The 22,484-nt window shown below is 40.0% G+C and overlaps 1 protein-coding gene across 6 annotated transcripts in view; it reads right to left on the bottom strand.

Moving 5' to 3' along the window:
- grm8 (glutamate metabotropic receptor 8) overlaps nucleotides 1-22,484 on the bottom strand; it is a 318,855-nt gene that overhangs the window by 10,541 nt on the left and 285,830 nt on the right. For all 6 annotated transcript variants that reach the window (XM_011491064.3, XM_020714307.2, XM_020714305.2 and 3 more), the window contains 2 exons: nucleotides 22,061-22,482; nucleotides 21,123-21,489 (listed from right to left, as the gene is read on the bottom strand). In XM_011491064.3, coding sequence (XP_011489366.1) covers nucleotides 21,123-21,489; nucleotides 22,061-22,482 — 789 coding nt within the window. The remainder of the gene's footprint in view (nucleotides 1-21,122; nucleotides 21,490-22,060; nucleotides 22,483-22,484) is intronic.

The raw sequence follows: 22,484 nt of genomic DNA, 5'->3' as shown, positions 1-22,484 counted from the left end.
GACCTAATAGAGAATTGATAGGATGCAAATATATATATATATATATATATATATAAATACACAGTATTGTCCCCACTATAAGATGCACTTCAAGTCTTAGGGCCTGATATTATATTATATTATATTATATTATATTATATTAAATTATATGTGGTTTCGCTAACCTGCCTATTATGTAGTGTTTTATTGTGTTTTTTTTTTTTTTTTGTAACACGCTAACATGTAGCATGTTACAAGTTCTAAAGTTACGGCGAATGTGCTTAATAAAATGAAAGTTAATGAGTGACAGACTTATTTCTGACTCTTTTCTCTCACATATTGCGCCTTATAATCTGGTGCGCCTTGTGTATGATACAAATTTGAAAATAAACCATCCATTGATGATGTGCCTTATATTTTGATGCTCCCTAGATCGGGAAAAATACTAATAATGTAATAATATATATAAATATATATAAATATATATATATATATATATAAAGACACGAAATAGAAAGTGAAATACCAAAAGAAGAGAATTGGCATTGATGCAGGAAGCTAAAGATAACACAATTAAAGCTAAAATAACAGCTAACTTTGTCCTGCCACATGATCAATGGAGTCAGTCTCTGGTATTTTTGGCTTATATCAGAGCTCCCATTAGAAAAAAAATGACTTCAGGCAACATAGTTTCAAGCCCAGTTAGAAAATGTTCAATCAGAAAGATGTGCCAAAGAAAAAATGGAGCAGAGAGCCAGAAAAAGGATTGTTCTTGACTTTATTTCCATCTTTTACTCAATCGCTGCCTTTCTTTCAATAACTATGTAATTTGTCGTGATTGACTGGCAAACTGACTGCACTATATTTTCTCTCACACCTCGAAGAAATGTTTTTTTTTCTTCTTCTGTCTCAACTCACTGTTTTCCTATTTCAGGATATTTTTTCCTTCACCCTTTTCATCGCTCTGCCTTGCCACTTTCATGTTGTTCTACCTGTCACTGCAACCCCCCCAGCCCCCACCTCCTTCCATCTCGCTTCTGCATCATTTAACAGGCAGATTATTTGTTAAATTGCATCAAAGGTCTGGCACAACTTCACTTAAGTGTCAAAACGAAGCGCATAAATAAGTGTTAGTGGGAAGAAGGAAAAAAAAAAGGCTCTGAGTCACCCAAACACAAACTTCTATTAGTCAACTGAAGGTAATTGCATCAGGAACTTTCTCAAGAGTTTTCTATAATTTGAGTTGGAATTGTCGCTTTGACTAATTGCCGTAGAAAAACTAGAGGTGATTGGCAGAAATTGAAATTGTTGGTTGGGAACTTAATTGCAATAAACTTGGAAGAAAACAAAGCACTATGGAACCGAATCAATTTGCTCCGAGTCTTAATTTGAAAACTCGCTTAAACGCTATTTTGTAAATCAACCTACCGACATTCTGAGGACTGGGACGGGAAAACATCACTCTAATTCAATTCTTTAGATTTTTAATTTAGTGCTTTTATTTTGTGGAGTGTTGACGTGAAAAGATGGCGGTCTGTAAGCGCACGTTTGCTCCAGACTAGTGAGCAGCAGTGTGACTTCTCCTCTTCATGGGTAGTTAGTATGGAGAGTGTCTGCCAGAACACACAGGAGCAGAGCCCACATGTGGCACCTCGCTGGGGCAGATCACCGGTGCAGAGAAAGGGTGATGCGCACTGCTGCCTTTTGTCAATTTTGTAAGTTCAGTTCAAACACTGCTGATTTTTTTAACATTATCTTGGATGTAAATTTATGGGACCTCTGCATAAAAATGCATAAATCACTGTTTTTGTCCATCAAGGTGATGCTTTCCTTTCAAAACGCACACTTATTTTTTTCTATCATTTGAATCTTTTTAATCCAAATGTTTAATGTCAACCATAAATTACTTTCTGCAGGATAAGTATCACCTTCTGTTTATCTTTAATCACAGCTACACAGAGGGTTTCAACTCCCTTCACAATAAAAGACCAATGAGATCTCAAATCTATTTATAGTGGAGTTATTTTTCAAAATGTTTAGTAAAAAAGGCTAAAAACAACTTTATTCTTCAATTCAACAATAATTTTCACAACATTGAGACTATGTTGGTTTAAAAAAATTGTTATTGCTATTTTTTCTATTTTCTAATAATTCATAGATTGTTTTGTATTGAGATGAAGCGGTTTTCTTTTTTCTTTCCTATTTGTGTCTTTTTACATGAAAAATAAACTACAATAAAGTTTGTAGTAGTTTTTAGACTATTGTCAAGCAATTTAATAGCATATTTAAGGCGTTGTCACGCTGTAAGTTTTCCAATTTCAGCTTTTGAATAAAAAGTTCAAGAAATAAAATCTAAAATAAAAAAAAAAACAAGTTAACAGATTTCTGAAGAAAATGGTCACTTTTCAGCATATCCCTTCAGGGGTCGCCACAGCAAAAATAAAATGTCCAATTTAGGTTTGAACTCAGGTTAGAAAAAAACATTCCAGGACTCCATGATTGTATTTCTTTCTCTTGACTGTATTTTTCATCCTTAGGCATCACTTATTCATCTGTTTTCATGCTAGACTCTGGACCATGGCTGCTCAATCCTTGTTGAGATCTACTCTGCCTGTTTTCCAACGCTCCCTTTCCTCATTGGTGCTGATTAGCCGTCTCAGGTGTTTCCATGTTCTGATTGAGGGAGCCTACCTGATCCAGGTAATGAGTAGCAGGAAGCAGCGGGAAGCAGCAATCAGGTTGTTTTAGTCTCAACCTGATTAATTTGATTTTGTGTATCTGCAGATACCGAGTGCCGATCTGAATCTTTTGTAACACAAAAAAAACAACACACATTGGTCCTAAAAAAACAAAAAACAAACCTAATCTTTTTTCCTTTAAAATGCCTTCATAGGTCACTGTTAGACTTAAGAAAAACCAATAGACACTTGCACGCCTAATTCAGTAACTGTGTCAGTAGTCTGAGCTTTTTCAAGCATCCGGTTTTCTGATCCAACACGATTTGAATTAAGAAATACTCAGAATGTTTTCATCACAAATTGTTTTATATAGGTCCTCAAATTATGAGAAAAATGCTAAAAGAACACATTGAAACCACAAAAAAGACGATTTTCATTGCAGTGGGTCTTTAAAGGTGAAGGAAAAAAGGTGTCAGGAGAAGGTTTCTCCAAAAACTTGGGTTAAAATTTTTCCTTTTTTTCCCCTCTTGTCATCCAGAGCTTGTTAAACGTGAAAGCTACTCCTCTTTAAACACTTTATGCGCATATTCCTAAAAGCTGAACATGTTCTACATGGGGAAAAAAAGCTTAGAGACTCTAGCATAATGTGTTTAACTTTGTCAGTTCAGCGTAATTGGACATGAACTAACTGGACACTCAGCTTAGTACGTTTTTACAATTTGAGCATTATTTTTTATTTCATTTTTCATCATACAATCTATGATGCTCTTGGATTTGTGAATGTCAGTAAAAAAAAATCAAAAAATCGACGAACCCTCATCCGCAGCTTGTCAGTGTAGCTCTCATCGATGTGCAAATGTGTAGAAGTTTTCAATCAGTCGCCTGCAATCAAATAAAAGCGGGGCTATATGTAAAAGTTTGATTGTAAATTATAATGTGAGGGCGGATGGATCGTCAATAGTCTCTCCTTCTGTGCAGCTGACAGTGCGGTGGGCCTGCTGAGCACAGCTCCGGGCAATTAAAAGACCCGAAACAAACCTACACGAAGCGTCAGAAAACTCAAAAGAAGAGACTACTGTCGTGGTTGGCAGAGTAGAAAGAAAAAAAAGTCACGCAGAGAGAAGGGGGAAAGCTTTAGAGGCTCTGAACCAATACTCCTTTGTTCAGCAGGTGAATATTTAGCTAAAGAAAAGAGGGATGCTTAGCTATGGGGAAGGGAAAGGGGGCGGGGTTGTTCCATGTCAACGGTCCCACCAACAACTCAGAGGCAAATTTCTGAAAACTACTGCTGCTCTGCAGAAGCAATGTCATAGAAGACTCTTTTTTGTGTGTGTGTGTGTGGGGCGGGTGGGGGGGCGCTAAAATAAAAAAAATCATTATTAAAAGATCACTGGAAACGCTTTGATAATTCATCAAAAGATGATTGGAGTGGGCCTTTAAAAGAAAATAAAGCACAAAACAGCATATAGAGGGGGGTGGGGAGCTGACTCTCCCCCAGGTGTACATATTCACTCTTTGCCAATTTTTATAAACTTTGAAAACTGTCAAAATTGAATACAAAACTGTTACAAAACAATGTTTAAGATGATTAGAATAAAAAGAACAATAGAGACAAAAAATGAGTCATGATTATTCAGAAAGTTCTTGTCAATGTGATGTCAAATTAAAATATTTTTAAAAATCTACTAATATTCACTCGCTCTATGCATTTGCAGTACAGAAATATGCAATTTTAGCTCCTTCACTAGTAGAAACATTTTTGAGTTTTATTCTAAATTAAATTTGCATTAATTTTAAAACAAAATTGCAGAAAAAGACAACTTTCCTCAGCAGAAAAGTTGTTCAAAGAAAACCTCATCTTCCTCAAATTGCTGGCAGTTTGCTTCTGCAGACGGCGCACAGGGAAAGTCGCAGAAGTATTCTAATGTAAGGTGTCACCTTTTCAAATGGGCTCTGCAGGAAAACTCTGCAATCTCTCAGACAAATGTGGCTTGTTACTATGGTGATTTTTCCTTGCGGGCTGTGGGGACTAGAGAATGTTCAAGAGAACAGCCGAGGACAGGGCTGACATTTATTGTTACAAACAACAAGCTCAAACACGTGTATTTGCATAAATGCTCTCATAACTGAGTGATTTTCAATAAGTGTTGTGTTGCTGTCTTGGAGAAGCTTGCCCTTTATCTCTGTGTCGTACAAGGTGAACTGCAATGAGGAAAAAATACCAAATTCTGAGTAAAAGATTTAAAAAAAAAAACTCCTGAAACAAGTAAAGCAAGACAACAAATAGCTTTTTCTTGTCAACTTTACACATATGTTTTGTTGGCAACAAAATAAAGCGTTGCAACTACCGAACAGCAGCTTATAGGGCGATACATTTTCAATTCCTCCTGGGATCAGCAGCACTAATTAAACTGCAACCTCCACAATTGCTTCATTTATCTATTTTCCAATGTGTTATTTGGCCTTTAATTATAATCTTGAGCACTTTGACGTTCCTAAGGTTTATTAATGTTCGATGATTTCTCCAAAATATCTCATTATGCTTCCTTGAATATGACTAGTCTCATATCAGTACAGATCATTGGAGGAACAGATTGAGCTTTTTGAAGCGTCAGAAGTGAAAAAGGAGTTTCCTCTTTGTTGAGTTTGTGTGATTTTTGAAGTTTTTATAAAAAATAAAAAAAGATTTGTATTCATTTGTTTAGTACTTTTCAACTAAAAGTACACGGGATTCTATCTAAATATTTAGTTTGCAAATTATAAAAACTCTTCTGGAGCTAAGAACACGTCTGGATCAGGTATAGCCATTCTTGGGGAAGAAAGGTCAGCTGGTTTGTTTTGGCAAAAAGTTGATCCCATTCTGGCTCAGCAATCTTGCACCTGCTCATCTACACTGTTGCCCCAGCAACGCAGATCTGTGATATATGGACCATCCTTGGTTGGCGTTGTGCCGCATTCTCCATTACTTTGTCAGAATCTAAGACTGTCTGGAGCAGGACGCTCAAAAAGATTCAACTTGATTTTTTTACAGCTTTAAAAATGGAGCACACTTCTTTTAGTGCAGTTCACATTGAACGTTTTGAGAGTAAATCGAAGTGCCAGGATAATATTCTGCTTAGGAAACTTCCCCTTGTTTGGGACCAATGCCTAAACAACATGTAATCTTTGACATACGGTAACTCTTCAATAGTTTACGCTCTATGTCAAGTGAATCAGCTGATTTTGACCTGGAGAAAAGCAGCTTTACACATCGGCTTTGCACCAAGATGTGACATAATAATAACGTAAAGCGTTGCACATCAGCGCAAGGCTGCTCAAACAGTGGAAAAGTTATGCTAATCAAAAGAATGTAAAAACTGAAGCTAAAGCTTTGGTGTTAAAGGGTTAAAAAAGTACTGACCTGTACTGTGCCTTTTTTAAGAGATTCTACTTTCTCGAAATAGGTCTTTTAAAACATTTTCAATATAACGTCTACCAAAAGTCACAAAGTACACCTCAAAATAACCTCTGACTCTGAATATATGTTTATTTTGGTGCTTCTATTGAAAGAAATCTAAAAACTGTAAAAGCAAACGTTTTTTTTCTATCGTTACCATAGTAAAATGTTTTTTTTTTGCACTCTGAAGCTCTGGTCAGCCTAGGATGACGTTTGAAGTATTGAGATCCATTTAAAAAAATTAGCCTTAAAGTTAGTTCAGTTAATAAGTTAATACAGACTTACAAAATGTTTCTAGTCATAACTTTTCTGAAGTTATTGGTCTCAGAGTTGCAGCCTAATTGATCAAAGTTGCATTGCTGTTAGTTAAAACCCTTATAATCTAAATGTGCATGTTTTTAATGCACAAAAAGAGTCTAACTTAGTAAATATTGTAAAATAAAGGATATTGAGGAATGAATGGTTGAACTTAAAGACCTCCTCAATTGAAAACAGTGTTTGTGGTGTTTTTAACATTTTCTTGCTGTATTTTTTACTGATAATGGATGTCATATTTAAGAAAATTAAACGTTAAATTATATTTATGAGTATTTCTTTGTTGAAATCAGTGTAAAAAGATTTTATGTACTCCCTAAAAAATAGGAAGGGGGAAGGATTTTAGCTCAAAATGGCACAATCATAATTACCACTGCTTTTAAAATAGATCAGAAAATAATGTGAGTGCGTCTTTAATAAAAACTAAAATATGTGGAGAATTCTAGAACAAGAAGTGCTCACAAAACAGACTCATGTGATCAGGCTTTAAATGTGTAAAAGGTCGGAGAGTCAGTTTCCGCTCCAAATTTTAAATGGTTCAGACATTTCTTTTGATCTTCATAAATTCATTTAACTTTGATGCTCCTTGTAGATTCCCCCCCCCCCCCCCCCCCCCTATCAGTACGTTAGTGTGCATCCTTTCCAAAGTGTTGGAACAATCTTCCGGCCCCGCCCCTGTTTTGACTCACTGACTCCAGCATTGCAGTGGGTTGCTGTTCCGAACGGCTGCACGACATTTTTCATCTTTTTACATCCCATAATCCTCCATCCTTACCATCGCTGTTCGAGTATTGTTCACAACCCTCCCCTGCACTTACTCTGATTACTGCAGATTGATTACCCACAGTTAGACCTGCTAAGGATCTCAGAGATTCTCCGTGAGAGCTGCAGCTATAAATCTTCCTGCGGACATTAAACGGCCACACTGCACATATTGTATATGTCTGCATGTTGTGAAGGGTGAGATGGATTTGTGTGGGAGAGGGATTGATCATGTGCGGCGCCCTATCTAATACTGAGAAATCAGGCACATGGGCCGAGGAGTGATGAATGAAACTTTGTGGAAGGATAACTGCAGATCTTCCTGTTATGAGAAGAGAGTCGGGACGCTTGGCTTCAGCTCTGGTCGAAGGTTAGGAAGTAGAGTGCTTGTTTGTGGGAATTAAATGGACAATGCTTCAAAGATAGCATGAATTGGAGTCCTGGAGAGGCCGCTACACAATGCCGCTGCGATGACTCAACTAAAATTTTCAGAACATCCCATAAAAAGCTGATATTTTCTCCGCTCCTAGCATGGATTAGGGATGTACGGCACCCCCCTAAAGAGTTTGAGTTGACCTCAGTGTGAGGGAAAAAAAAGATGAATCTCATTTGAAAGTTGGATTTTTGGCACATTTCTTGAGAACAGAAATAGCTTCTGGGAGAGTAAAAATGCTGATGTCAAGATTTTAACTGTTAAAACCCTCTAAATGGTGTAGGCGTGCAATTGCTGAAGGAAAAAAAAGGTAAAAAACATGCCTCAGATATGCGAGTGCAACACCTGGTACACCGATTATGACTCAAAAGCTAAGATTCGCAGCCCCACAAAAGCACACAGGGAGTGGTTTGGGTATTGGGAGCTGCAGGCTCGCCGCTCGCTGGATAAGAGGCAGGAGCTAATAGGTTGGCCATATTCAAGACGCCGGGAGCGCAGGAGGGGGGGTGTCTCACAGGGGGTCAAACAGAGAGCTCCACATAAAGAGGAGGAGATAGAGAAAAGATGAGGTGCACACAGAGAAGGCTAGTAAAAGGATGAACCCTGCAGTCTGAGCTCTACGTCACGCACAAAAAAAGGCAGAGCGTGCACAACCTTCCGCCTGTCTGCAGGGTGCATCAGGCACTATCTGCAGCCTCTGCATGGAAACTTGACCTATTTCAAAAACAACTCTCTCCCAGTCAGTGACGGCAAAGAATCACTCACACCCTTCCTATCCTCGTTCATTCCTCACAATTCTATTATGTCTCTTTCTCTGATGTCTGTTTTTCTGTAGTTGCAGCTTTTTCTTCTAAGTAGCTATCCCTCCTTTATGTTTTTTTTCTTTTTGTGTGTGTGTGTGTGTGTTTGAAAGCCAGGATCAATAGCCCGTAACACCACACGGAATCACTGAAGTCATTTCATAGACCGTCATCTGACGAAACCCCAGGAGAAATCTTCTCTGTGACATGAAATGTGCCACCTTCCTCAAGACAGAAGGAGCAGGTACTTCCTGTAAGAACTCACAATTTCAAAATAGCTGCTGCTCATAAAAACGGCGAACACTCTTAGAAAAATAATCATAATCGAACAAAATGCCCGAGAAAAACAACAAATATGTCTTTCAGTTAAATCTGACCGATCAGTCATTGGTGTCCGAATAGTCCAAAACACCCAGAAGAAGACCAAAACTAGGAAAAGTTTGGATAAAATAATGATTGATGATTAGTGTTTTTCAAGCTTTTTGGGACAATAATTTAAACAAATGTGATATTTAGAGGCTAATTTAAAATCCTTTAACATACCAGATATTGGAGCTTATTAAGGTCAACTAAAGTATAGTTTTAGTATAATAACTTTTATCCTTAAATACATTATTAAATGGCCTTGTTACACTAAAATAAAAATTGTGTTAACTTTACAAAATAAGATCCAAATCAACCATTGTTTTCCTTTGATTGTCTATAAAGCAGAGGCGGAGCTACAACATTTTATATTGGCTGGAAGGGAGTCAAATGAGACCAGTAGAGTTGAAAATATTACAAATAAAATGATCACAAGTATTTCAAACAGTTTTACTATCGTTATTGTCATCAATAATAAAACATCAGTTATATTAGCTGAGGTGCTGATAACGCTTGAAGAAGCTTGCATTAATGATTTGGGGGGTCCCCTTTGCCCCCCCCCTGCAGCTCCGCCCCTGTTATCTCCAAAAGAACACAACAGCCATGTTTTTATTTATTTTATTTACTTTAACAGATAGGAACTAGTAATGTTGTTGGGACAAAAAGTCAGTTTTGTTGACTATATCAACTGTAATTACCAATCAAATGTGAACAGTGTTTCCTCCTTTATATGGAGGTGGCGGGGTTACGTTCTAAAATAAAACAGCAAAATAGAATGACAGACGTTTTAAGGTTTTAAAGCCCCTCACTGCACACATTTTTACCCTTTTCTCTATGGGTCAAACTCTCAAAGTTCAAACCTTCACAGACAGATAAGTCCAGGATTATAGAATGAAAACAAATATCTGATTGCCATCAAAGATTTGTGTAGATCTGGTAGACTGAACCCATTCTATATGGGAGGCACAGCAAGGAGGAGATTGGTTGACAATGTCAACAGCCAATCAGGATGCAGAACACAATGCACTGTAAAAAAATATTTTAAAAAAGCATGCAAAATTGCACTGAAAAAATCTGGAGAAACAGTGAGATGGCGAAAGGTGAACTGCGTTTTAGCGAAGGACCGCTGTACAGCTTAGCTAAATGATTTCAAAACAGTCATTTTCACCCAAAAAATGTACACCTGCTTATCCATCAGCTTGTTTAGGTGAAACATCACACTTTTTAGTGTCAACTGGAAAACGGCTTCCATCTGAAACCGTCCTCCAGTGGTGTTTTGGGGAACTGCAACATTTGATACTTCTGGGCCGATTGACCTTAATGGTTATTTTAACAAGCTGAGATGATATCTCAACACCAACTCGCTCATTGCATCAAAAAGACTTTAGAGATAAAAGACATCCATGATATCCATTACTTGCACTGCCAATAGGATAGAAATGTCTGATTTAGTTGATTACGCTCCATGTCAAGTGATGTTTAAAGCTCACTATTATCCCTTTACCTGAAAAAACATAAAAGTGGTTTAAAACATGACAAGTTGTTAACAATTTAAAAGAAGGCTGTATATAATCAAGATCCATCTATCTTCTAACTACACTTATACCATAGTCTGGGTTAATACTCCATTCTGATTGGCACAGTTATAATGGACAGCTAAAAAAGAAGTTCTATTTTATTGCGCTGTGGTCGGTAACTGGAGCAACTGAGGCTCAGAACATAGGTTGATAAAATTATTCCAAAGTTTATAAGCTGTGTCTGCTAAAGGGATTTTGCGGATGCGACTGTCCTTCGCTTTGCGTTGGACGGCGTCACTAATTCATTTCTGATAATGGACACCTGGTTGCTGGAGCCTACACCAGCTACTTTTGGGCAAAGGTGGGGTACATCCTGGGCAGGTTGCCAATCCATTATAGGGCCAGACAGAGACATACAACCATCCACACTCACATCCACCCCTGGGGTCACTTTAAAATCATCTGTGGGACGAAGTTGAAGTATCTGGAGAAAACCCACAGAAACACAGGTAGAACATGAATACTCCAAACACAAAAGTCCTACCTGGGATTTGAACCAGGACAATCTCGCAGTGGGGCAAAAGCACCAACCACTGAAACAATAATATCAAAATAATATCAAGATTTAAAATTTTAATAATAAAAAGATGAAATCCAATAATATCTTCAAATTGTTATCCATCTTTTTCTTTTGCAAGAAAAAATGCAAGTTTGATTTTCCTCTCCTCTAATTAATTTTAATTCATTTAAAATAAAATCTAGAAATAAAAACAAAATTCTTGATACCTCCCTCCATTTGGCCCATCTGCTGCAGAAATAAAATTACATTATCTTGCAAGACTCAAATTTAAACTTTTAACAGATGGTTTCAGATGTGACTCATAACATGAGTCACATCTGAAACCTTCACCAGAAGTGACTCTTTGCAACAAAAAAGAAATTGCTGATCGTGAGGTGCAACGTCAAAGCAGACGGTTCTTTTGCACATGTCAGGTAAAAAGCGATCTCTCAGCTTTTTATTTTTCAGGTGAGGTGAATCACATGGGAAACGTTTTGCAATTCATTTCCTTTATTTTGGAACCAAACAGTCCTGAAACCTAAGAATACAGCTGGTGATGGCTCTAGTGCACCAAAGTCCAGAGAACATAGACAAATGCAAAAATCAACTAAATTTAATCTTTCAGAGTTTTCAGTCAGAGCACTTCCTTGACAGTCCATTCAAGAGTCATGAAGACCTTAAGTCACACAACACGACACGAATGGCTACTGCAGTTTTTTTTGGGTTGTCTGGGCTTGTGCAAGGTCGTAAACGAGTGTTGCACAGTTGTGTCTTGCGGTTCCCTGCTGTTCCTTTGAGGCTTGTACGGCCACCGCAAGAGACATCATGAAAACGGGCCGTACCATTGTCATGCATTTGTGGCGGCTTCTATTGGAACACTTTCCCAGTGATCTAGATCAGTGTTTTTCAACCAGTGTGCCGCGGCACACTAGTGTGCCGTGGAGAAATTGCCCTCATTAATCATTCACTGATCTAAAAACATTTCCCATCTCCAGGATATCAGCTCTTTGTTCATCCAAACAGGCCCTGATAAAACACTGAGTAGTTAGGAATATAAAAGATCTTAAAATTACTTTTTCTTTGTGTTTATTTAATTCTATTAAAGACGTTTTGATAAGAATGACGTTACCGCGATTTACCTGCAGCTATGACAGTTTTGCAGATAAAGTCCCGTCCCTTTAACTGTCTCCACCAATCATTCTTGAAGGCTTAATCACATGTCATCAGTCTGACCAATCAGAAGTGCTTAAAGTCTTCACTTCCTCGTTCTTAATTCTGCTGATAAAGTCGCTCAGTTCTAACAAAAATACCAGCTAAAGCTCTTCTTTAGCGGTGTAGCTTTCCACAGAGTCCGGTGTCAGACCGTGAAACAAGTGGACAATACAATGAAGCTCAGAGACGCGAGTCTTTCTGCAAGTTTTCGGCAGTTTTCACACTACATCTCCCATGATGCATTGGCTTAAAGTGTCCCAGCGCACAATGAGTTGTCCTTGCGAAACGCCTTGAAACCCCAACAAACAAACAGTTTCTAAATTTTCTAATTTAACTTTCATTTCATCTCCTAGAAAAAACAGCCGCAACTTCCTGCTTTTCCGGCCACAATTATCACAAAAATGCACGTGAGATTGCGGGCGGACGGGGGGGCGGACGGGGGGGGGGGGGGGGGGCTGTCGATCAATACAGACCATGAATTTCTGTTTTTGTTTTTTTTTGGATGCTGGTGTGCCGCAGGATTTTTGTCAAGGTTAAAGTGTGCCGTGGCTCAAAAAAGGTTGAAAAACACTGATCTAGATGATACTACACAATCTGAAGGGGGTCTAGGATTGCTGGAATGGCAGAACACTGACACGACTGGTTTGTGTGCTTAGTACAGCCATCTCTCATATCCTCATTGATCTCAATCTTATTGAGACTATCTCATATAGACATTTCCATTTTTCACTAGCATTTTTTATTTTACTTTTTGTTCGTCTTTGCAAAGACCACTTTATGTTCTGTGTGTTTTTTGTTGTTCTCTTTTTTTTGGTTTAAATTGGTAAATGTGTCAATAAAATATAATTAGGAAAAGAAGTATTTAGAAGGATAACGTAAGTAAAATGCAACGTTTGAGTGATGCTGTCGTTTGGTGCCCTAAAAACTCAAGTCATTACTGAGGTGGGACGCTTGGGGCGTGCACGTGATGCGCAAGTGCCTGAAGGATGTCCACACAAACTACACACTGTCTCATGTCCTAAATTTTAACAGTTAGATGGTATGTAAGGAGTGTGAAACGTGCGGATTGAGTGCACAGTTATTACTTTAACAGTGCTAACGGGCTCCCTGCCTAGTGTCCAGGGTTGGGGCGGAAATAACAGAATAAAAAACCCGAACGGTAAACCTGCAACTCATCTACTTCACCTTTAGGTGTTGTTCAAGTGTTCTCTACTACCCGTCACCTGCAGCGTTAGCGTAGAAAAGAATGTGTAAGAATATTTTCGCCTCAATGGGATGTCTATAAAAATTTCGTGTGAACCACCTACGTGCCCTGTGTGACTTTGCTCATTTTTTTGGCCAAATCTACCCGGAGTTGTGACGGAAGCCACATTGACTCCGCCCTTGGCAACAAGTGTTCAAGTGACCACTTTTAGTGAAAAGTTTCATATTTCTGTGGTCAGGTCTATCATGTTCACGCAAACATTTTTAAGACCATTGTCAGGCTGTACGCACAAAATGCGTGGGGATTGAAGGTTAAACCAGTTATACTTTGACCAATCAGGGACTCAGATTTGGTAGTGACGTATGGATCTTTGTTTCACAGAAGTGTCAGCTCTTTCAAAATTGATCACGTAGGAAGGAAGGAATAGTTGCAGTTTATGTCCGGCCGGAATCATATGATACACAGTCTTCATATATCAGAATAGAACTATGAAAGAAAAGTCTGGAGAATGTGCATCACATGTGCAATGTGAACGTAGCATAAGCCATAAAGCTGTTAAACCACAATTTAGTAATAACTCCTTTTTAATTTTCTAAAATCTAACTGAGGTTTGTACCTGTATTTTTTATTTTTTTTATTTTCACCTTTTAGTATTCTGTTCTATACTTTTGGAGTTGATCTAATCATGGTTATTATTATTAGCTTATATGTTTTTTAGCTTAATTTTTTACATATTCTGGTGAAAAACACAAACCTAAAGATGGTGGAGTTCTGCGCTTGGTTCTGAAAAAGGAAAAACAGTCACATGACTCCACTGCAGTGATGGCAGCTCAATAGGAAAAGTAATCAAAATGTATATCATGCAGCCACCTAACCTCGAACAAACTCCAGCTTAGCTCCGCCCTCATTTTGCAAACAAACCTATGCCCTTGGTAGAGTTCTCCTCATTAAAGCCCCATCAGTGAGTCCCATCATTACCTGTTTACTTCTCTCTCCTCCCTCTCTTCTGCTCTCTGTTAGCCAGCCAGGTGCCACACACTCCAGAGGATATCCCAATTAGAACACAGAGACGCAAATGCGCGCCGGCGAATATTGCAATGAAATCGAACCTGGGTGCAGACACGCGTGGTGTTGTTTCTGGTGGATGTGCTAATTAGCCGAGCAACTGTTTGCTCCGCCCGGAGAAACATGGCAGAGAACATGTGCTGGACATGCAGATAAACTCTTTATATGGTCATAAAAATGTTATGGAAAAAAAGACCCACACAGGAGATTTCAGGAACCAACACATCCCTGCAGCTGGCCTGCCGCATAATCAACTTACGAGCAAACAATACACAGAAGGTCAGCGCTTCACTTTGTCATCTACACTCAGTGGCGTGAAAGGTTAGAGGAGCTGCCAGCAGCGATGAGATGCACCGAGTGTCCGCATGGCGAAAACCAGCGACTGACCTCACCGCTGGCTGATACTTACCAAGTTTAACTGTGTGAATTTTTTTTTTTTTTTGAGAAAAAAGAAGGATCATTGTGGCATGAAATGGAATCATCAACAACACTTGACTCACTGAAAACTTTTCTGCACAACTCTTAGGTTTTATAAGGGGAAAAAAAACGGGGCTCTCTTGACGTGTGATTAAACAGAAATACTTTGATGTGAGTTTTTCAGCTTCGCAGCTGAGGCTGGCTCCAGCCTTGAAAAGAAAATAGGCTGAGGTGCAGAGAAAAGGAAGAAATGAAAACGTCCTGATTAACTCTGGAAAACAGAGACTGATTATAAAAGGTAAAAACATTTTTACCAAGCGTAGATTTGAGTATCCCACTGAGACACTGGAACACCATTGATGTCCTCTCGCACACTTTTAAAGACCCACTACAATGAAAAATTTAGTTTTTGGTGTTCTTAACATGTTCTTGTATCATTTTTCTCATGATACAGGACATTTATATTAAGAAAATTAAGCTTAAAAATTAATGGGAGGAGTTTATTTTCAACCTGCCCCTGGTACCTACCTGGTTTCCCTCTCTAAATTTTTCTAGCTTTCCAATCACTTTTCTTAATTATTTTTAATTGTGTGGTTCAGTCACTTAAGTTACCTAAAGAGTAGTTGTTGTGTTTTGGTAATTGTATTTCTGTTAATATTTTAAAAGGCCTAAAAATTTATGTCAATTTATTTTACACAACGTCTGAGCTGGAATCTTGCTGAAGACTTTCCGGCTGAATAGCTCTGGTATTTCTCGCCAAAAGCCAGATTTGGCTTTTACGTTTGAGCCTCAATTAAGTCAAAAATTCGTGCCTCAATTAAGTAATTTATACGCGATTTAAGAAGGATAATAAATATGAAAGTTAAACATGGGGGGCACATGCTTGAAAAGGCGATAAGACATACATGGAACGGTCGTGGAAAGCCACAAATTTGCATGTTAATCTTGCAAAATTCAAACACAATTGCGAAAGATTTACGCAATAATTAGGTATAAACTACCCGTCAGGCAAAACCGTCGACACACATCTGCGTACATCGATGAATGACGCACGCGAGAAACACTTATGAAACATGTATCACGAAAGACCAAAATTCCATATGTGAAAGATGTGCAGCATGTATATAGTGGCTGTGAGACACGGCCTTTGGGTGGGGCTCGTGAGGGGGGAGATCAAGTAGCGACAGTAAGCTAGCGCGAGAGAGGGTAAACACAGAGATTATGGGAAATAAGTGGAGGCTTACTCAGCGCCAATGCTCCCGCCCACAGAAGTGAATTTATGATGATCTTCTGCCGGTTTGCAAAAACTATGTCCATAAAACCACAAGTTTTCAGATTTTTGCTAAATACTGCATAATCAAAATTAAAAGACCACTGGGAACACTTTGAAGATAGATCAAAAGATGTGGTACTTTAAGAAACGGCTGATGGAAAGTATTTGGAATGAGTTAATTTAGCTTATCACTAGAATCTTTGTGACTAAAAACAGCCTGATCCACTGTGTGGATGCTTCATGCATGCCCAGCACTGAGAAGAGCAAAAGCTGACGATCAATACCGTGCCGCAAATCCCAATAAGTCACTAAAATGTTTTATTGTCAAAATAGAATCAAAAAAATGGAATCAATAAGTTGCTGCTGCATCTCTGCTTAACACATTTATTGGCTGTATGTGTGTGGTGTTATGGATCGCATTAGCTCTATTAGTATTTGTGGGGGTGGGCGTACGCGTGTAGCTGCTTTCTAAATTTTGTTTCCCACCTCTTAAGGTGAAAGGACATTTCCCGGTGTGTGCTGCTACTTCAAATTGATAAAAGATCAATACGGACTGGAGCAGCCTGGGAGCAAAGATCACAGGTGTTTGCTGCACAGAAAGCACAGAAAATGACTATTTATGCCTACATAAAGAACATTTAGACCAGAGAACTTTGAAAAAAAATGCGCTTGCTTCTTTCTAATTTTTGTCCTTCAATGTAAGTTTGAACACTAAATAACCTAAGTTTTAGTTACTAAGTTGAGTTCAAATTGCCAAAGTGGTTATTTTTTCCCCCAATAAATGTGGATTTAGTTCTTTTTGACATAATGTTTCAGTGTTTCTTTTCAGCGGTGTTGATTAAAATAACAGCTAAATAATCACTAGTTATCTCTTGATGTGATGCAACAATTTCAATATATATCCATACACGGTGCTGGGATATGAGTAATAATTGTCAGAACAATTTCCTGAATTGCTGACATCCTAAATTCAAATGTATTTGTTTGCAAACTTTTAATCTGAAAATAAGATGCTCCAAAAAAGGATTATTTTTGTTTAGATTCTGATAATCATTGTCCGAGCAGCAAAATATTAACCTTTTTTTATACTCTGATTTACTTCTGCAACATCAAGCACCAACATGTTTTTTTTTATCATGGAACAGAAAAAAAGAGACTACGTTTAAAGAAGTTCCTGGAAAACAAATTTATCACTAAAACAAAAAAGAGGAAACTCACAGCTGGATTTTCTTTAAATTGACATTTTTTTAGGCTATTTGTCTAAAACGTAACCTTTAAATGCTAAAATACATTAGCATGAATGACTAAGAGTCCTCTTTGGTGCATTAAAAATAAAAGAGAAACTTTTTTTTCCGACAGGGATCAACATCTCTGATACTAGGGCGACAGTGGCTCAGGTGGTTGAGCGGGTCGTCCAATGATCGAAGGGTTGGCGGTTCGATCCCCGCTCCCACCAGCCAAAATGTCGTTGTGTCCTTGGGCAAGACACTTCACCCTCCTTGCCTCCAGTGTGGCTCCACTGGTGTGTGGATGTGTATGAATGATCCCGGTGATGGTCAGAGGGGCCGTAGGCGCGAAATGGCAGCCACGCCTCTGTCAGTCTGCCCCAGGGCAGCTGTGGCTACAACCATAGCTTACCATCACCAAGTATGAATGAGGAGTGAATGAATAATGGACATAATGTAAGCGCTTTGGGTGTCTTGAAAAGCGCAGATAAATCCAATCCATTATTATTATTATTACTAAAACATCTTTAAAAACAGCCGTATAAGTTCCTTCTTTATGAAAATGGTGGCAGTCCAGCCATATGCACAAACAAAGTTATTGTCTGGCTTGATAAATGTATTATTCTACATATTACGTTTCATTTATCATGTTTCTAGACTAAATAGACTTCATTTAAAGTTCCAGTCATGATATAGCAGCAGCGCTGACTCTAGATCCCAGTTTTTATTGTGTCACAAGTTGCAAACTAAATACCGTAATTTCCGGACTACAAGCCGCTACTTTTTTCCTGCGCTTACAGCCCTGCGGCTTATTCAGTGACGCGGCTAATTATCGGATTTTATTGGCGGCCGCCGTGTACGTATTTTTGGACACAGTGAATGGTTTGAATTCTCTAACATCAAACACAAGTCATTTATTTTTCAACACACCTCTAAGCAGCCAAACAGCATGGACCTCACTTCAGGTCTTAGACACTTCAGTCATGGTTCAACAAAACGAAACACGCATGTCCAGCCGCATCCCAGAATCCTTTGGTGCCATTAGACCCAACGTGCACGTGATCGCCGCTACAATATGATGAAGCTTTCAAGATAAAAGCAATAGTTAAAAGCAGCGTGAAAAAATCACCAACGGGTTTGGAAAAGCCGGTCAGCTGTGTGACGGAGAGAACAGCGCATGCTCAGGAGTGCATTTACCTCTGAGTCATAGTGACTCGGCTGGCTGCACGTAAATATGTGGCAATAATATCAGCCTTTATTTTGTCGGGACACGACTGGAAACACAAATTGACGTGGTCGTGTTAACGGTTTCTAAGGACTGAGCAGAGATTTGCATTGAAACTCTCACAGCCTCCGTGTGAGCTGGAGACTGCGTGTCGTGTGAGCTGCGGGGCCGATGGCAGTCTGAAGGCTCCCACACGTAACAACGCATCCGCCCTTCATACACAAAACGTACAGTATTAAGTCCGATTGCTCTGCACAGACACGATTTGCTCCGTCCACCGGCGCAATGGGGACGAAGCGCTCCTCCTTGTAGCCGCCCTGGCCAGAGCTGTCGGAGTAGATAGGAAGGGGAGACAAGGAGCGCGCAGGGCGAGCGCGGAGGCGTCGAGCCATTCTGCAGGCTGCAGCCAGGGCTTACTCGAGGCGTCTGCGGAGCAAGTGTTTGTTGTGGAAGGAAACTTCTGACCCACGCGCCGCGAGGAGGCGCGCGTATCGCGCTGAGGCGCGCGTATCGCGCTGAGGCGCGCGCTTTTCAGTCGTCGCTGCTTTATTTCACTAGCGTGTTTTTTAACCAGCCCTGTTACTCCCATAACGCTGCCGCGACACAAGCGGAAGGAGAGCTTTACCCGTTCACCCCTCCATGCACTGCTGCTCATTCTTAAACACGTACAACAGAATGGCGAGCCGGGCGTTGGCCCCGCCTTTAGCCCCTAAGACTCATGGGAAATGGGGGATCGGGGATGTAAATTTCCTCATCATAACTGAGGGATGTAATGTTGATTATATGGTTACTGTTTGTAATTTTATGTGTGATACCTAGATTGTCAATAAGTTAAAAAAAATAAAAAAAAATAAAAACCATAACTGAGGAACTTGTGAACAGAATAGAGGTGCATACTGTTTGGCAGATGCAGATAGACTCAAAGACATGAGCCTGAGGCAAAAATGACTCCACCCACTGTGTGCTAATAAATCACACTTACACTCTGAGTCAGGAAGTGATCCGTCAGAATGACAATGTTGCCTAATTCATGCGGCTTGTACCCCGACGCGGCTTGTGTATGTATAAAATTAGTTAAACACGTGAAAACGGGTGGGTGCGGCTAATAATCGGGTGCGCTTTGTAGTCCGGAATTTACGGTATTCCTGTAAAACATGAATGAGAAAGCCTCAGCTGACACAGGATGAAGACCCGGTCCGAGTTTTCAGAAGCAGTTTGAGAAAATCTGTGACAAACCGGACTTCTTTAAATGGAGACGTTTTTACAACTAATACTGTTCCCTAAAATTACGATTAAAACTTCATCTACAACTGTGGCAGCCGTGATGAATACGTGGAGCAGTCGACCTCTGAAGTGTCCTTGGGCAAGACACAGAACCCCTCACTGGTGGTTGTAGGTTGGTAGCAGTGTTCGGCAGCGGAGCGTAACACCAGTGTGTGAATTGGACTGTTATTTACCATTTCAAATCATAGAAGTGGAAACTTACGGTTTCTTTTTAAATCATAACACAGTCAAATTAATCAAAAATCCAAATATTATAGTTTTCCTCTTTAACAAATCCTTTTTTTCTTAAACCACTGATGTTTAGGAATGAGGCCATACAAAGGACTAAAACTGTTGCTATAATATCAACAAGTACGCCATCAACGTCAATGCAGAAGTCAATGCAGCGAAATATTGGGCATCATTCAACACTGAACATCACTTCTTATCTCAGTGCACCTAGAAAAAGCTGTCATCACAATAAATTGCGTGGATATGTTCTGTGCTTTAGACTGTAACAGCTATAAATCAGGCGGGTGGGTTGTGTGGGTCTATTCCTGTGATTTACAGACCCTTTCCCAGGTTTCAGCTGCACAGCTGGAGATGTGGAGATAGCGGCTTGTTAGCAGACAGCGAGATCGGGCTAAGTTTCAAAGTCTTGTTTGCAGGAGGTCACAGAAAGTTGAGGGACTTCTGTCATTGCGGAAGTTCTATCCATCCATCCGCTATGTCTCTTTCTAGGGTCACGGGGTCGACGGAGCCTGTCCTGCCTACTGTTGTGTGAAGGCGGGGTACATCCTGGTCAGATCGTCAGTCAGTCTGTCGCAGGACACACAGTCACACTGACACACATTCACATATGATCAACCTAGAGACCATTTTGAGTGACCAAGTATTCACAAGTGATTAAATAAAATAAATTGCATAGAAACAGCATAATAATCAAGGTTCATGTTCTATGTTGATGTACATGTTCTTTGCGTGGTTTATTTCTTCTGTGGTTTTAACGTGATTCATCCGTGATACATTTGTGAAAATTTCATGTAAAGACTACAACCTTTATCACTTTTCCACGTATGTTTACGTGTGACCAATTATCATCTGCGCAATATGTGCAAAATGTACATAAATGCTGACATGGCATTAACCTATGAAGCATGTTTTTGTACTAGTAAGCCGGAGGACCCCGTAGAAACCCCACCCAAGGGCTGGAGAACATGCAAACTACACTACAAATACTGCAAAAAGGTCCCCGCCGAGATTCGAACCAGGTCCTCCTCATTGTTAGATTGCCAACGACTGCACCACCAGAACTTCTAGTACATCACGTATCGATTAGAATGGTTTTGAATGAAAAAACTGCAGTAGTTCATCCTTAAAAGTGTTTGAACTCACCCGTTCTGCCGACTGTGACGTCCCAAAGAAGATGGGTATAAAAGCCAGCCAGATGATGCAAGTGGTGTACATGGTGAACCCGATGGGTTTGGCTTCGTTGAAGGTTTCGGGCACGCCTCGCGTCTTGATGGCGTACACCGTGCACGTCACCATGAGCAAGATGGAGTAGCCCAGGGAGCAGATGAGGGACAGGTCGGAGATGTCGCACTTGAGGACGCCGCGGGCGGACATGGGGTTCTGAGTCCGCTGCTCGCCGTAGTCCACCAAAATGTGGGGAGGGTCCACGGCGAACCAGACGAAGACGCCGACCAGCTGGACTGAGATCAGGGAGAAGGTGATGACCAGCTGAGATGCGGGAGAGATGAACCTGCAAAAGAGAGATTCATGACATTTAAAACGTGAGTCCAAGTCTGGTAGGTCAAAAAGAAGCATTTTTTCTATCAAAAAGTTGAAATGAGTTTCAAGACTTCTTCTATAAATGCAGCTACAAAAAAAACAGCAGTTTTACAAGGAGTTGGGGTAACTTTAATGAGGAAAATAAAACGAAAAGGCAGAAAAAATAAGGGAAAACGTCGAGGAAAAGTATAGGAAGTTGGGCATGTGTGTGTTTAAGTGTTGAAAATCAGCCGATCACCTGTTTTTGTAGGACACGAACCCCTGAACCTGAGCATTATTACATCCGGAATTAACATTTTAGGTGACATTCTCTCTCACAGTCACTTTCATTCACTGCAAACATTATAATGGGAGCATGCGAGTTCACGGCTCCCATGAATAATGCATGAATTGCAAATGATGAGTAATGATTGCACGCAGCTTAATAAGGAAGAGGTGAAGAGTTAGTTTTAACGTACATGCCCGGTACATTAAAATCATGCTTAAAGCAACACAGAGAGGAAATCATGTGGAAACAATGACTGACACTTTTTATTTCCTACCTTGGGGCTGTGACGGATTTCTTCCCTTGTTCAAAGATTCGGTGTATCCTGTTGGTCTTTGTGAGCAGCGCAGCGTAGCTGAAACACATCCCCAAGCCCAAGAAGATCCTCCTGAGTGAGCACACACCCACGTCCGGCGTGGCGATCATCAGGAAGGTGATGACGTAGCACAGAAAGATCCCCGTCAGCAGCACGTAGCTCATTTCCCGGCCGGACGCTCGCACGATGGGCGTGTCGTTGTAGCGGACGAAGGTGACGATGACGAAGGAGGTGGCGATGATCCCCAGCATGGAGATGAAGACCGGGACGATGGCCCACGGGGAGTGCCACTCCAGCTTGATGATGGGGATGGGAACACAGCCGGTGCGGTTGAGATCGGGTCGCATCTCATAGGGACACAGCTCGCAGGTAAACTCTGAGGCCT

This window comes from Oryzias latipes, chromosome 23, assembly GCF_002234675.1.
Source record: "Oryzias latipes chromosome 23, ASM223467v1".
NCBI lineage: Eukaryota > Metazoa > Chordata > Actinopteri > Beloniformes > Adrianichthyidae > Oryzias > Oryzias latipes.
Note: the sequence above shows the minus strand (reverse complement) of the source record. Positions and strands in the feature narration are given on the sequence as shown.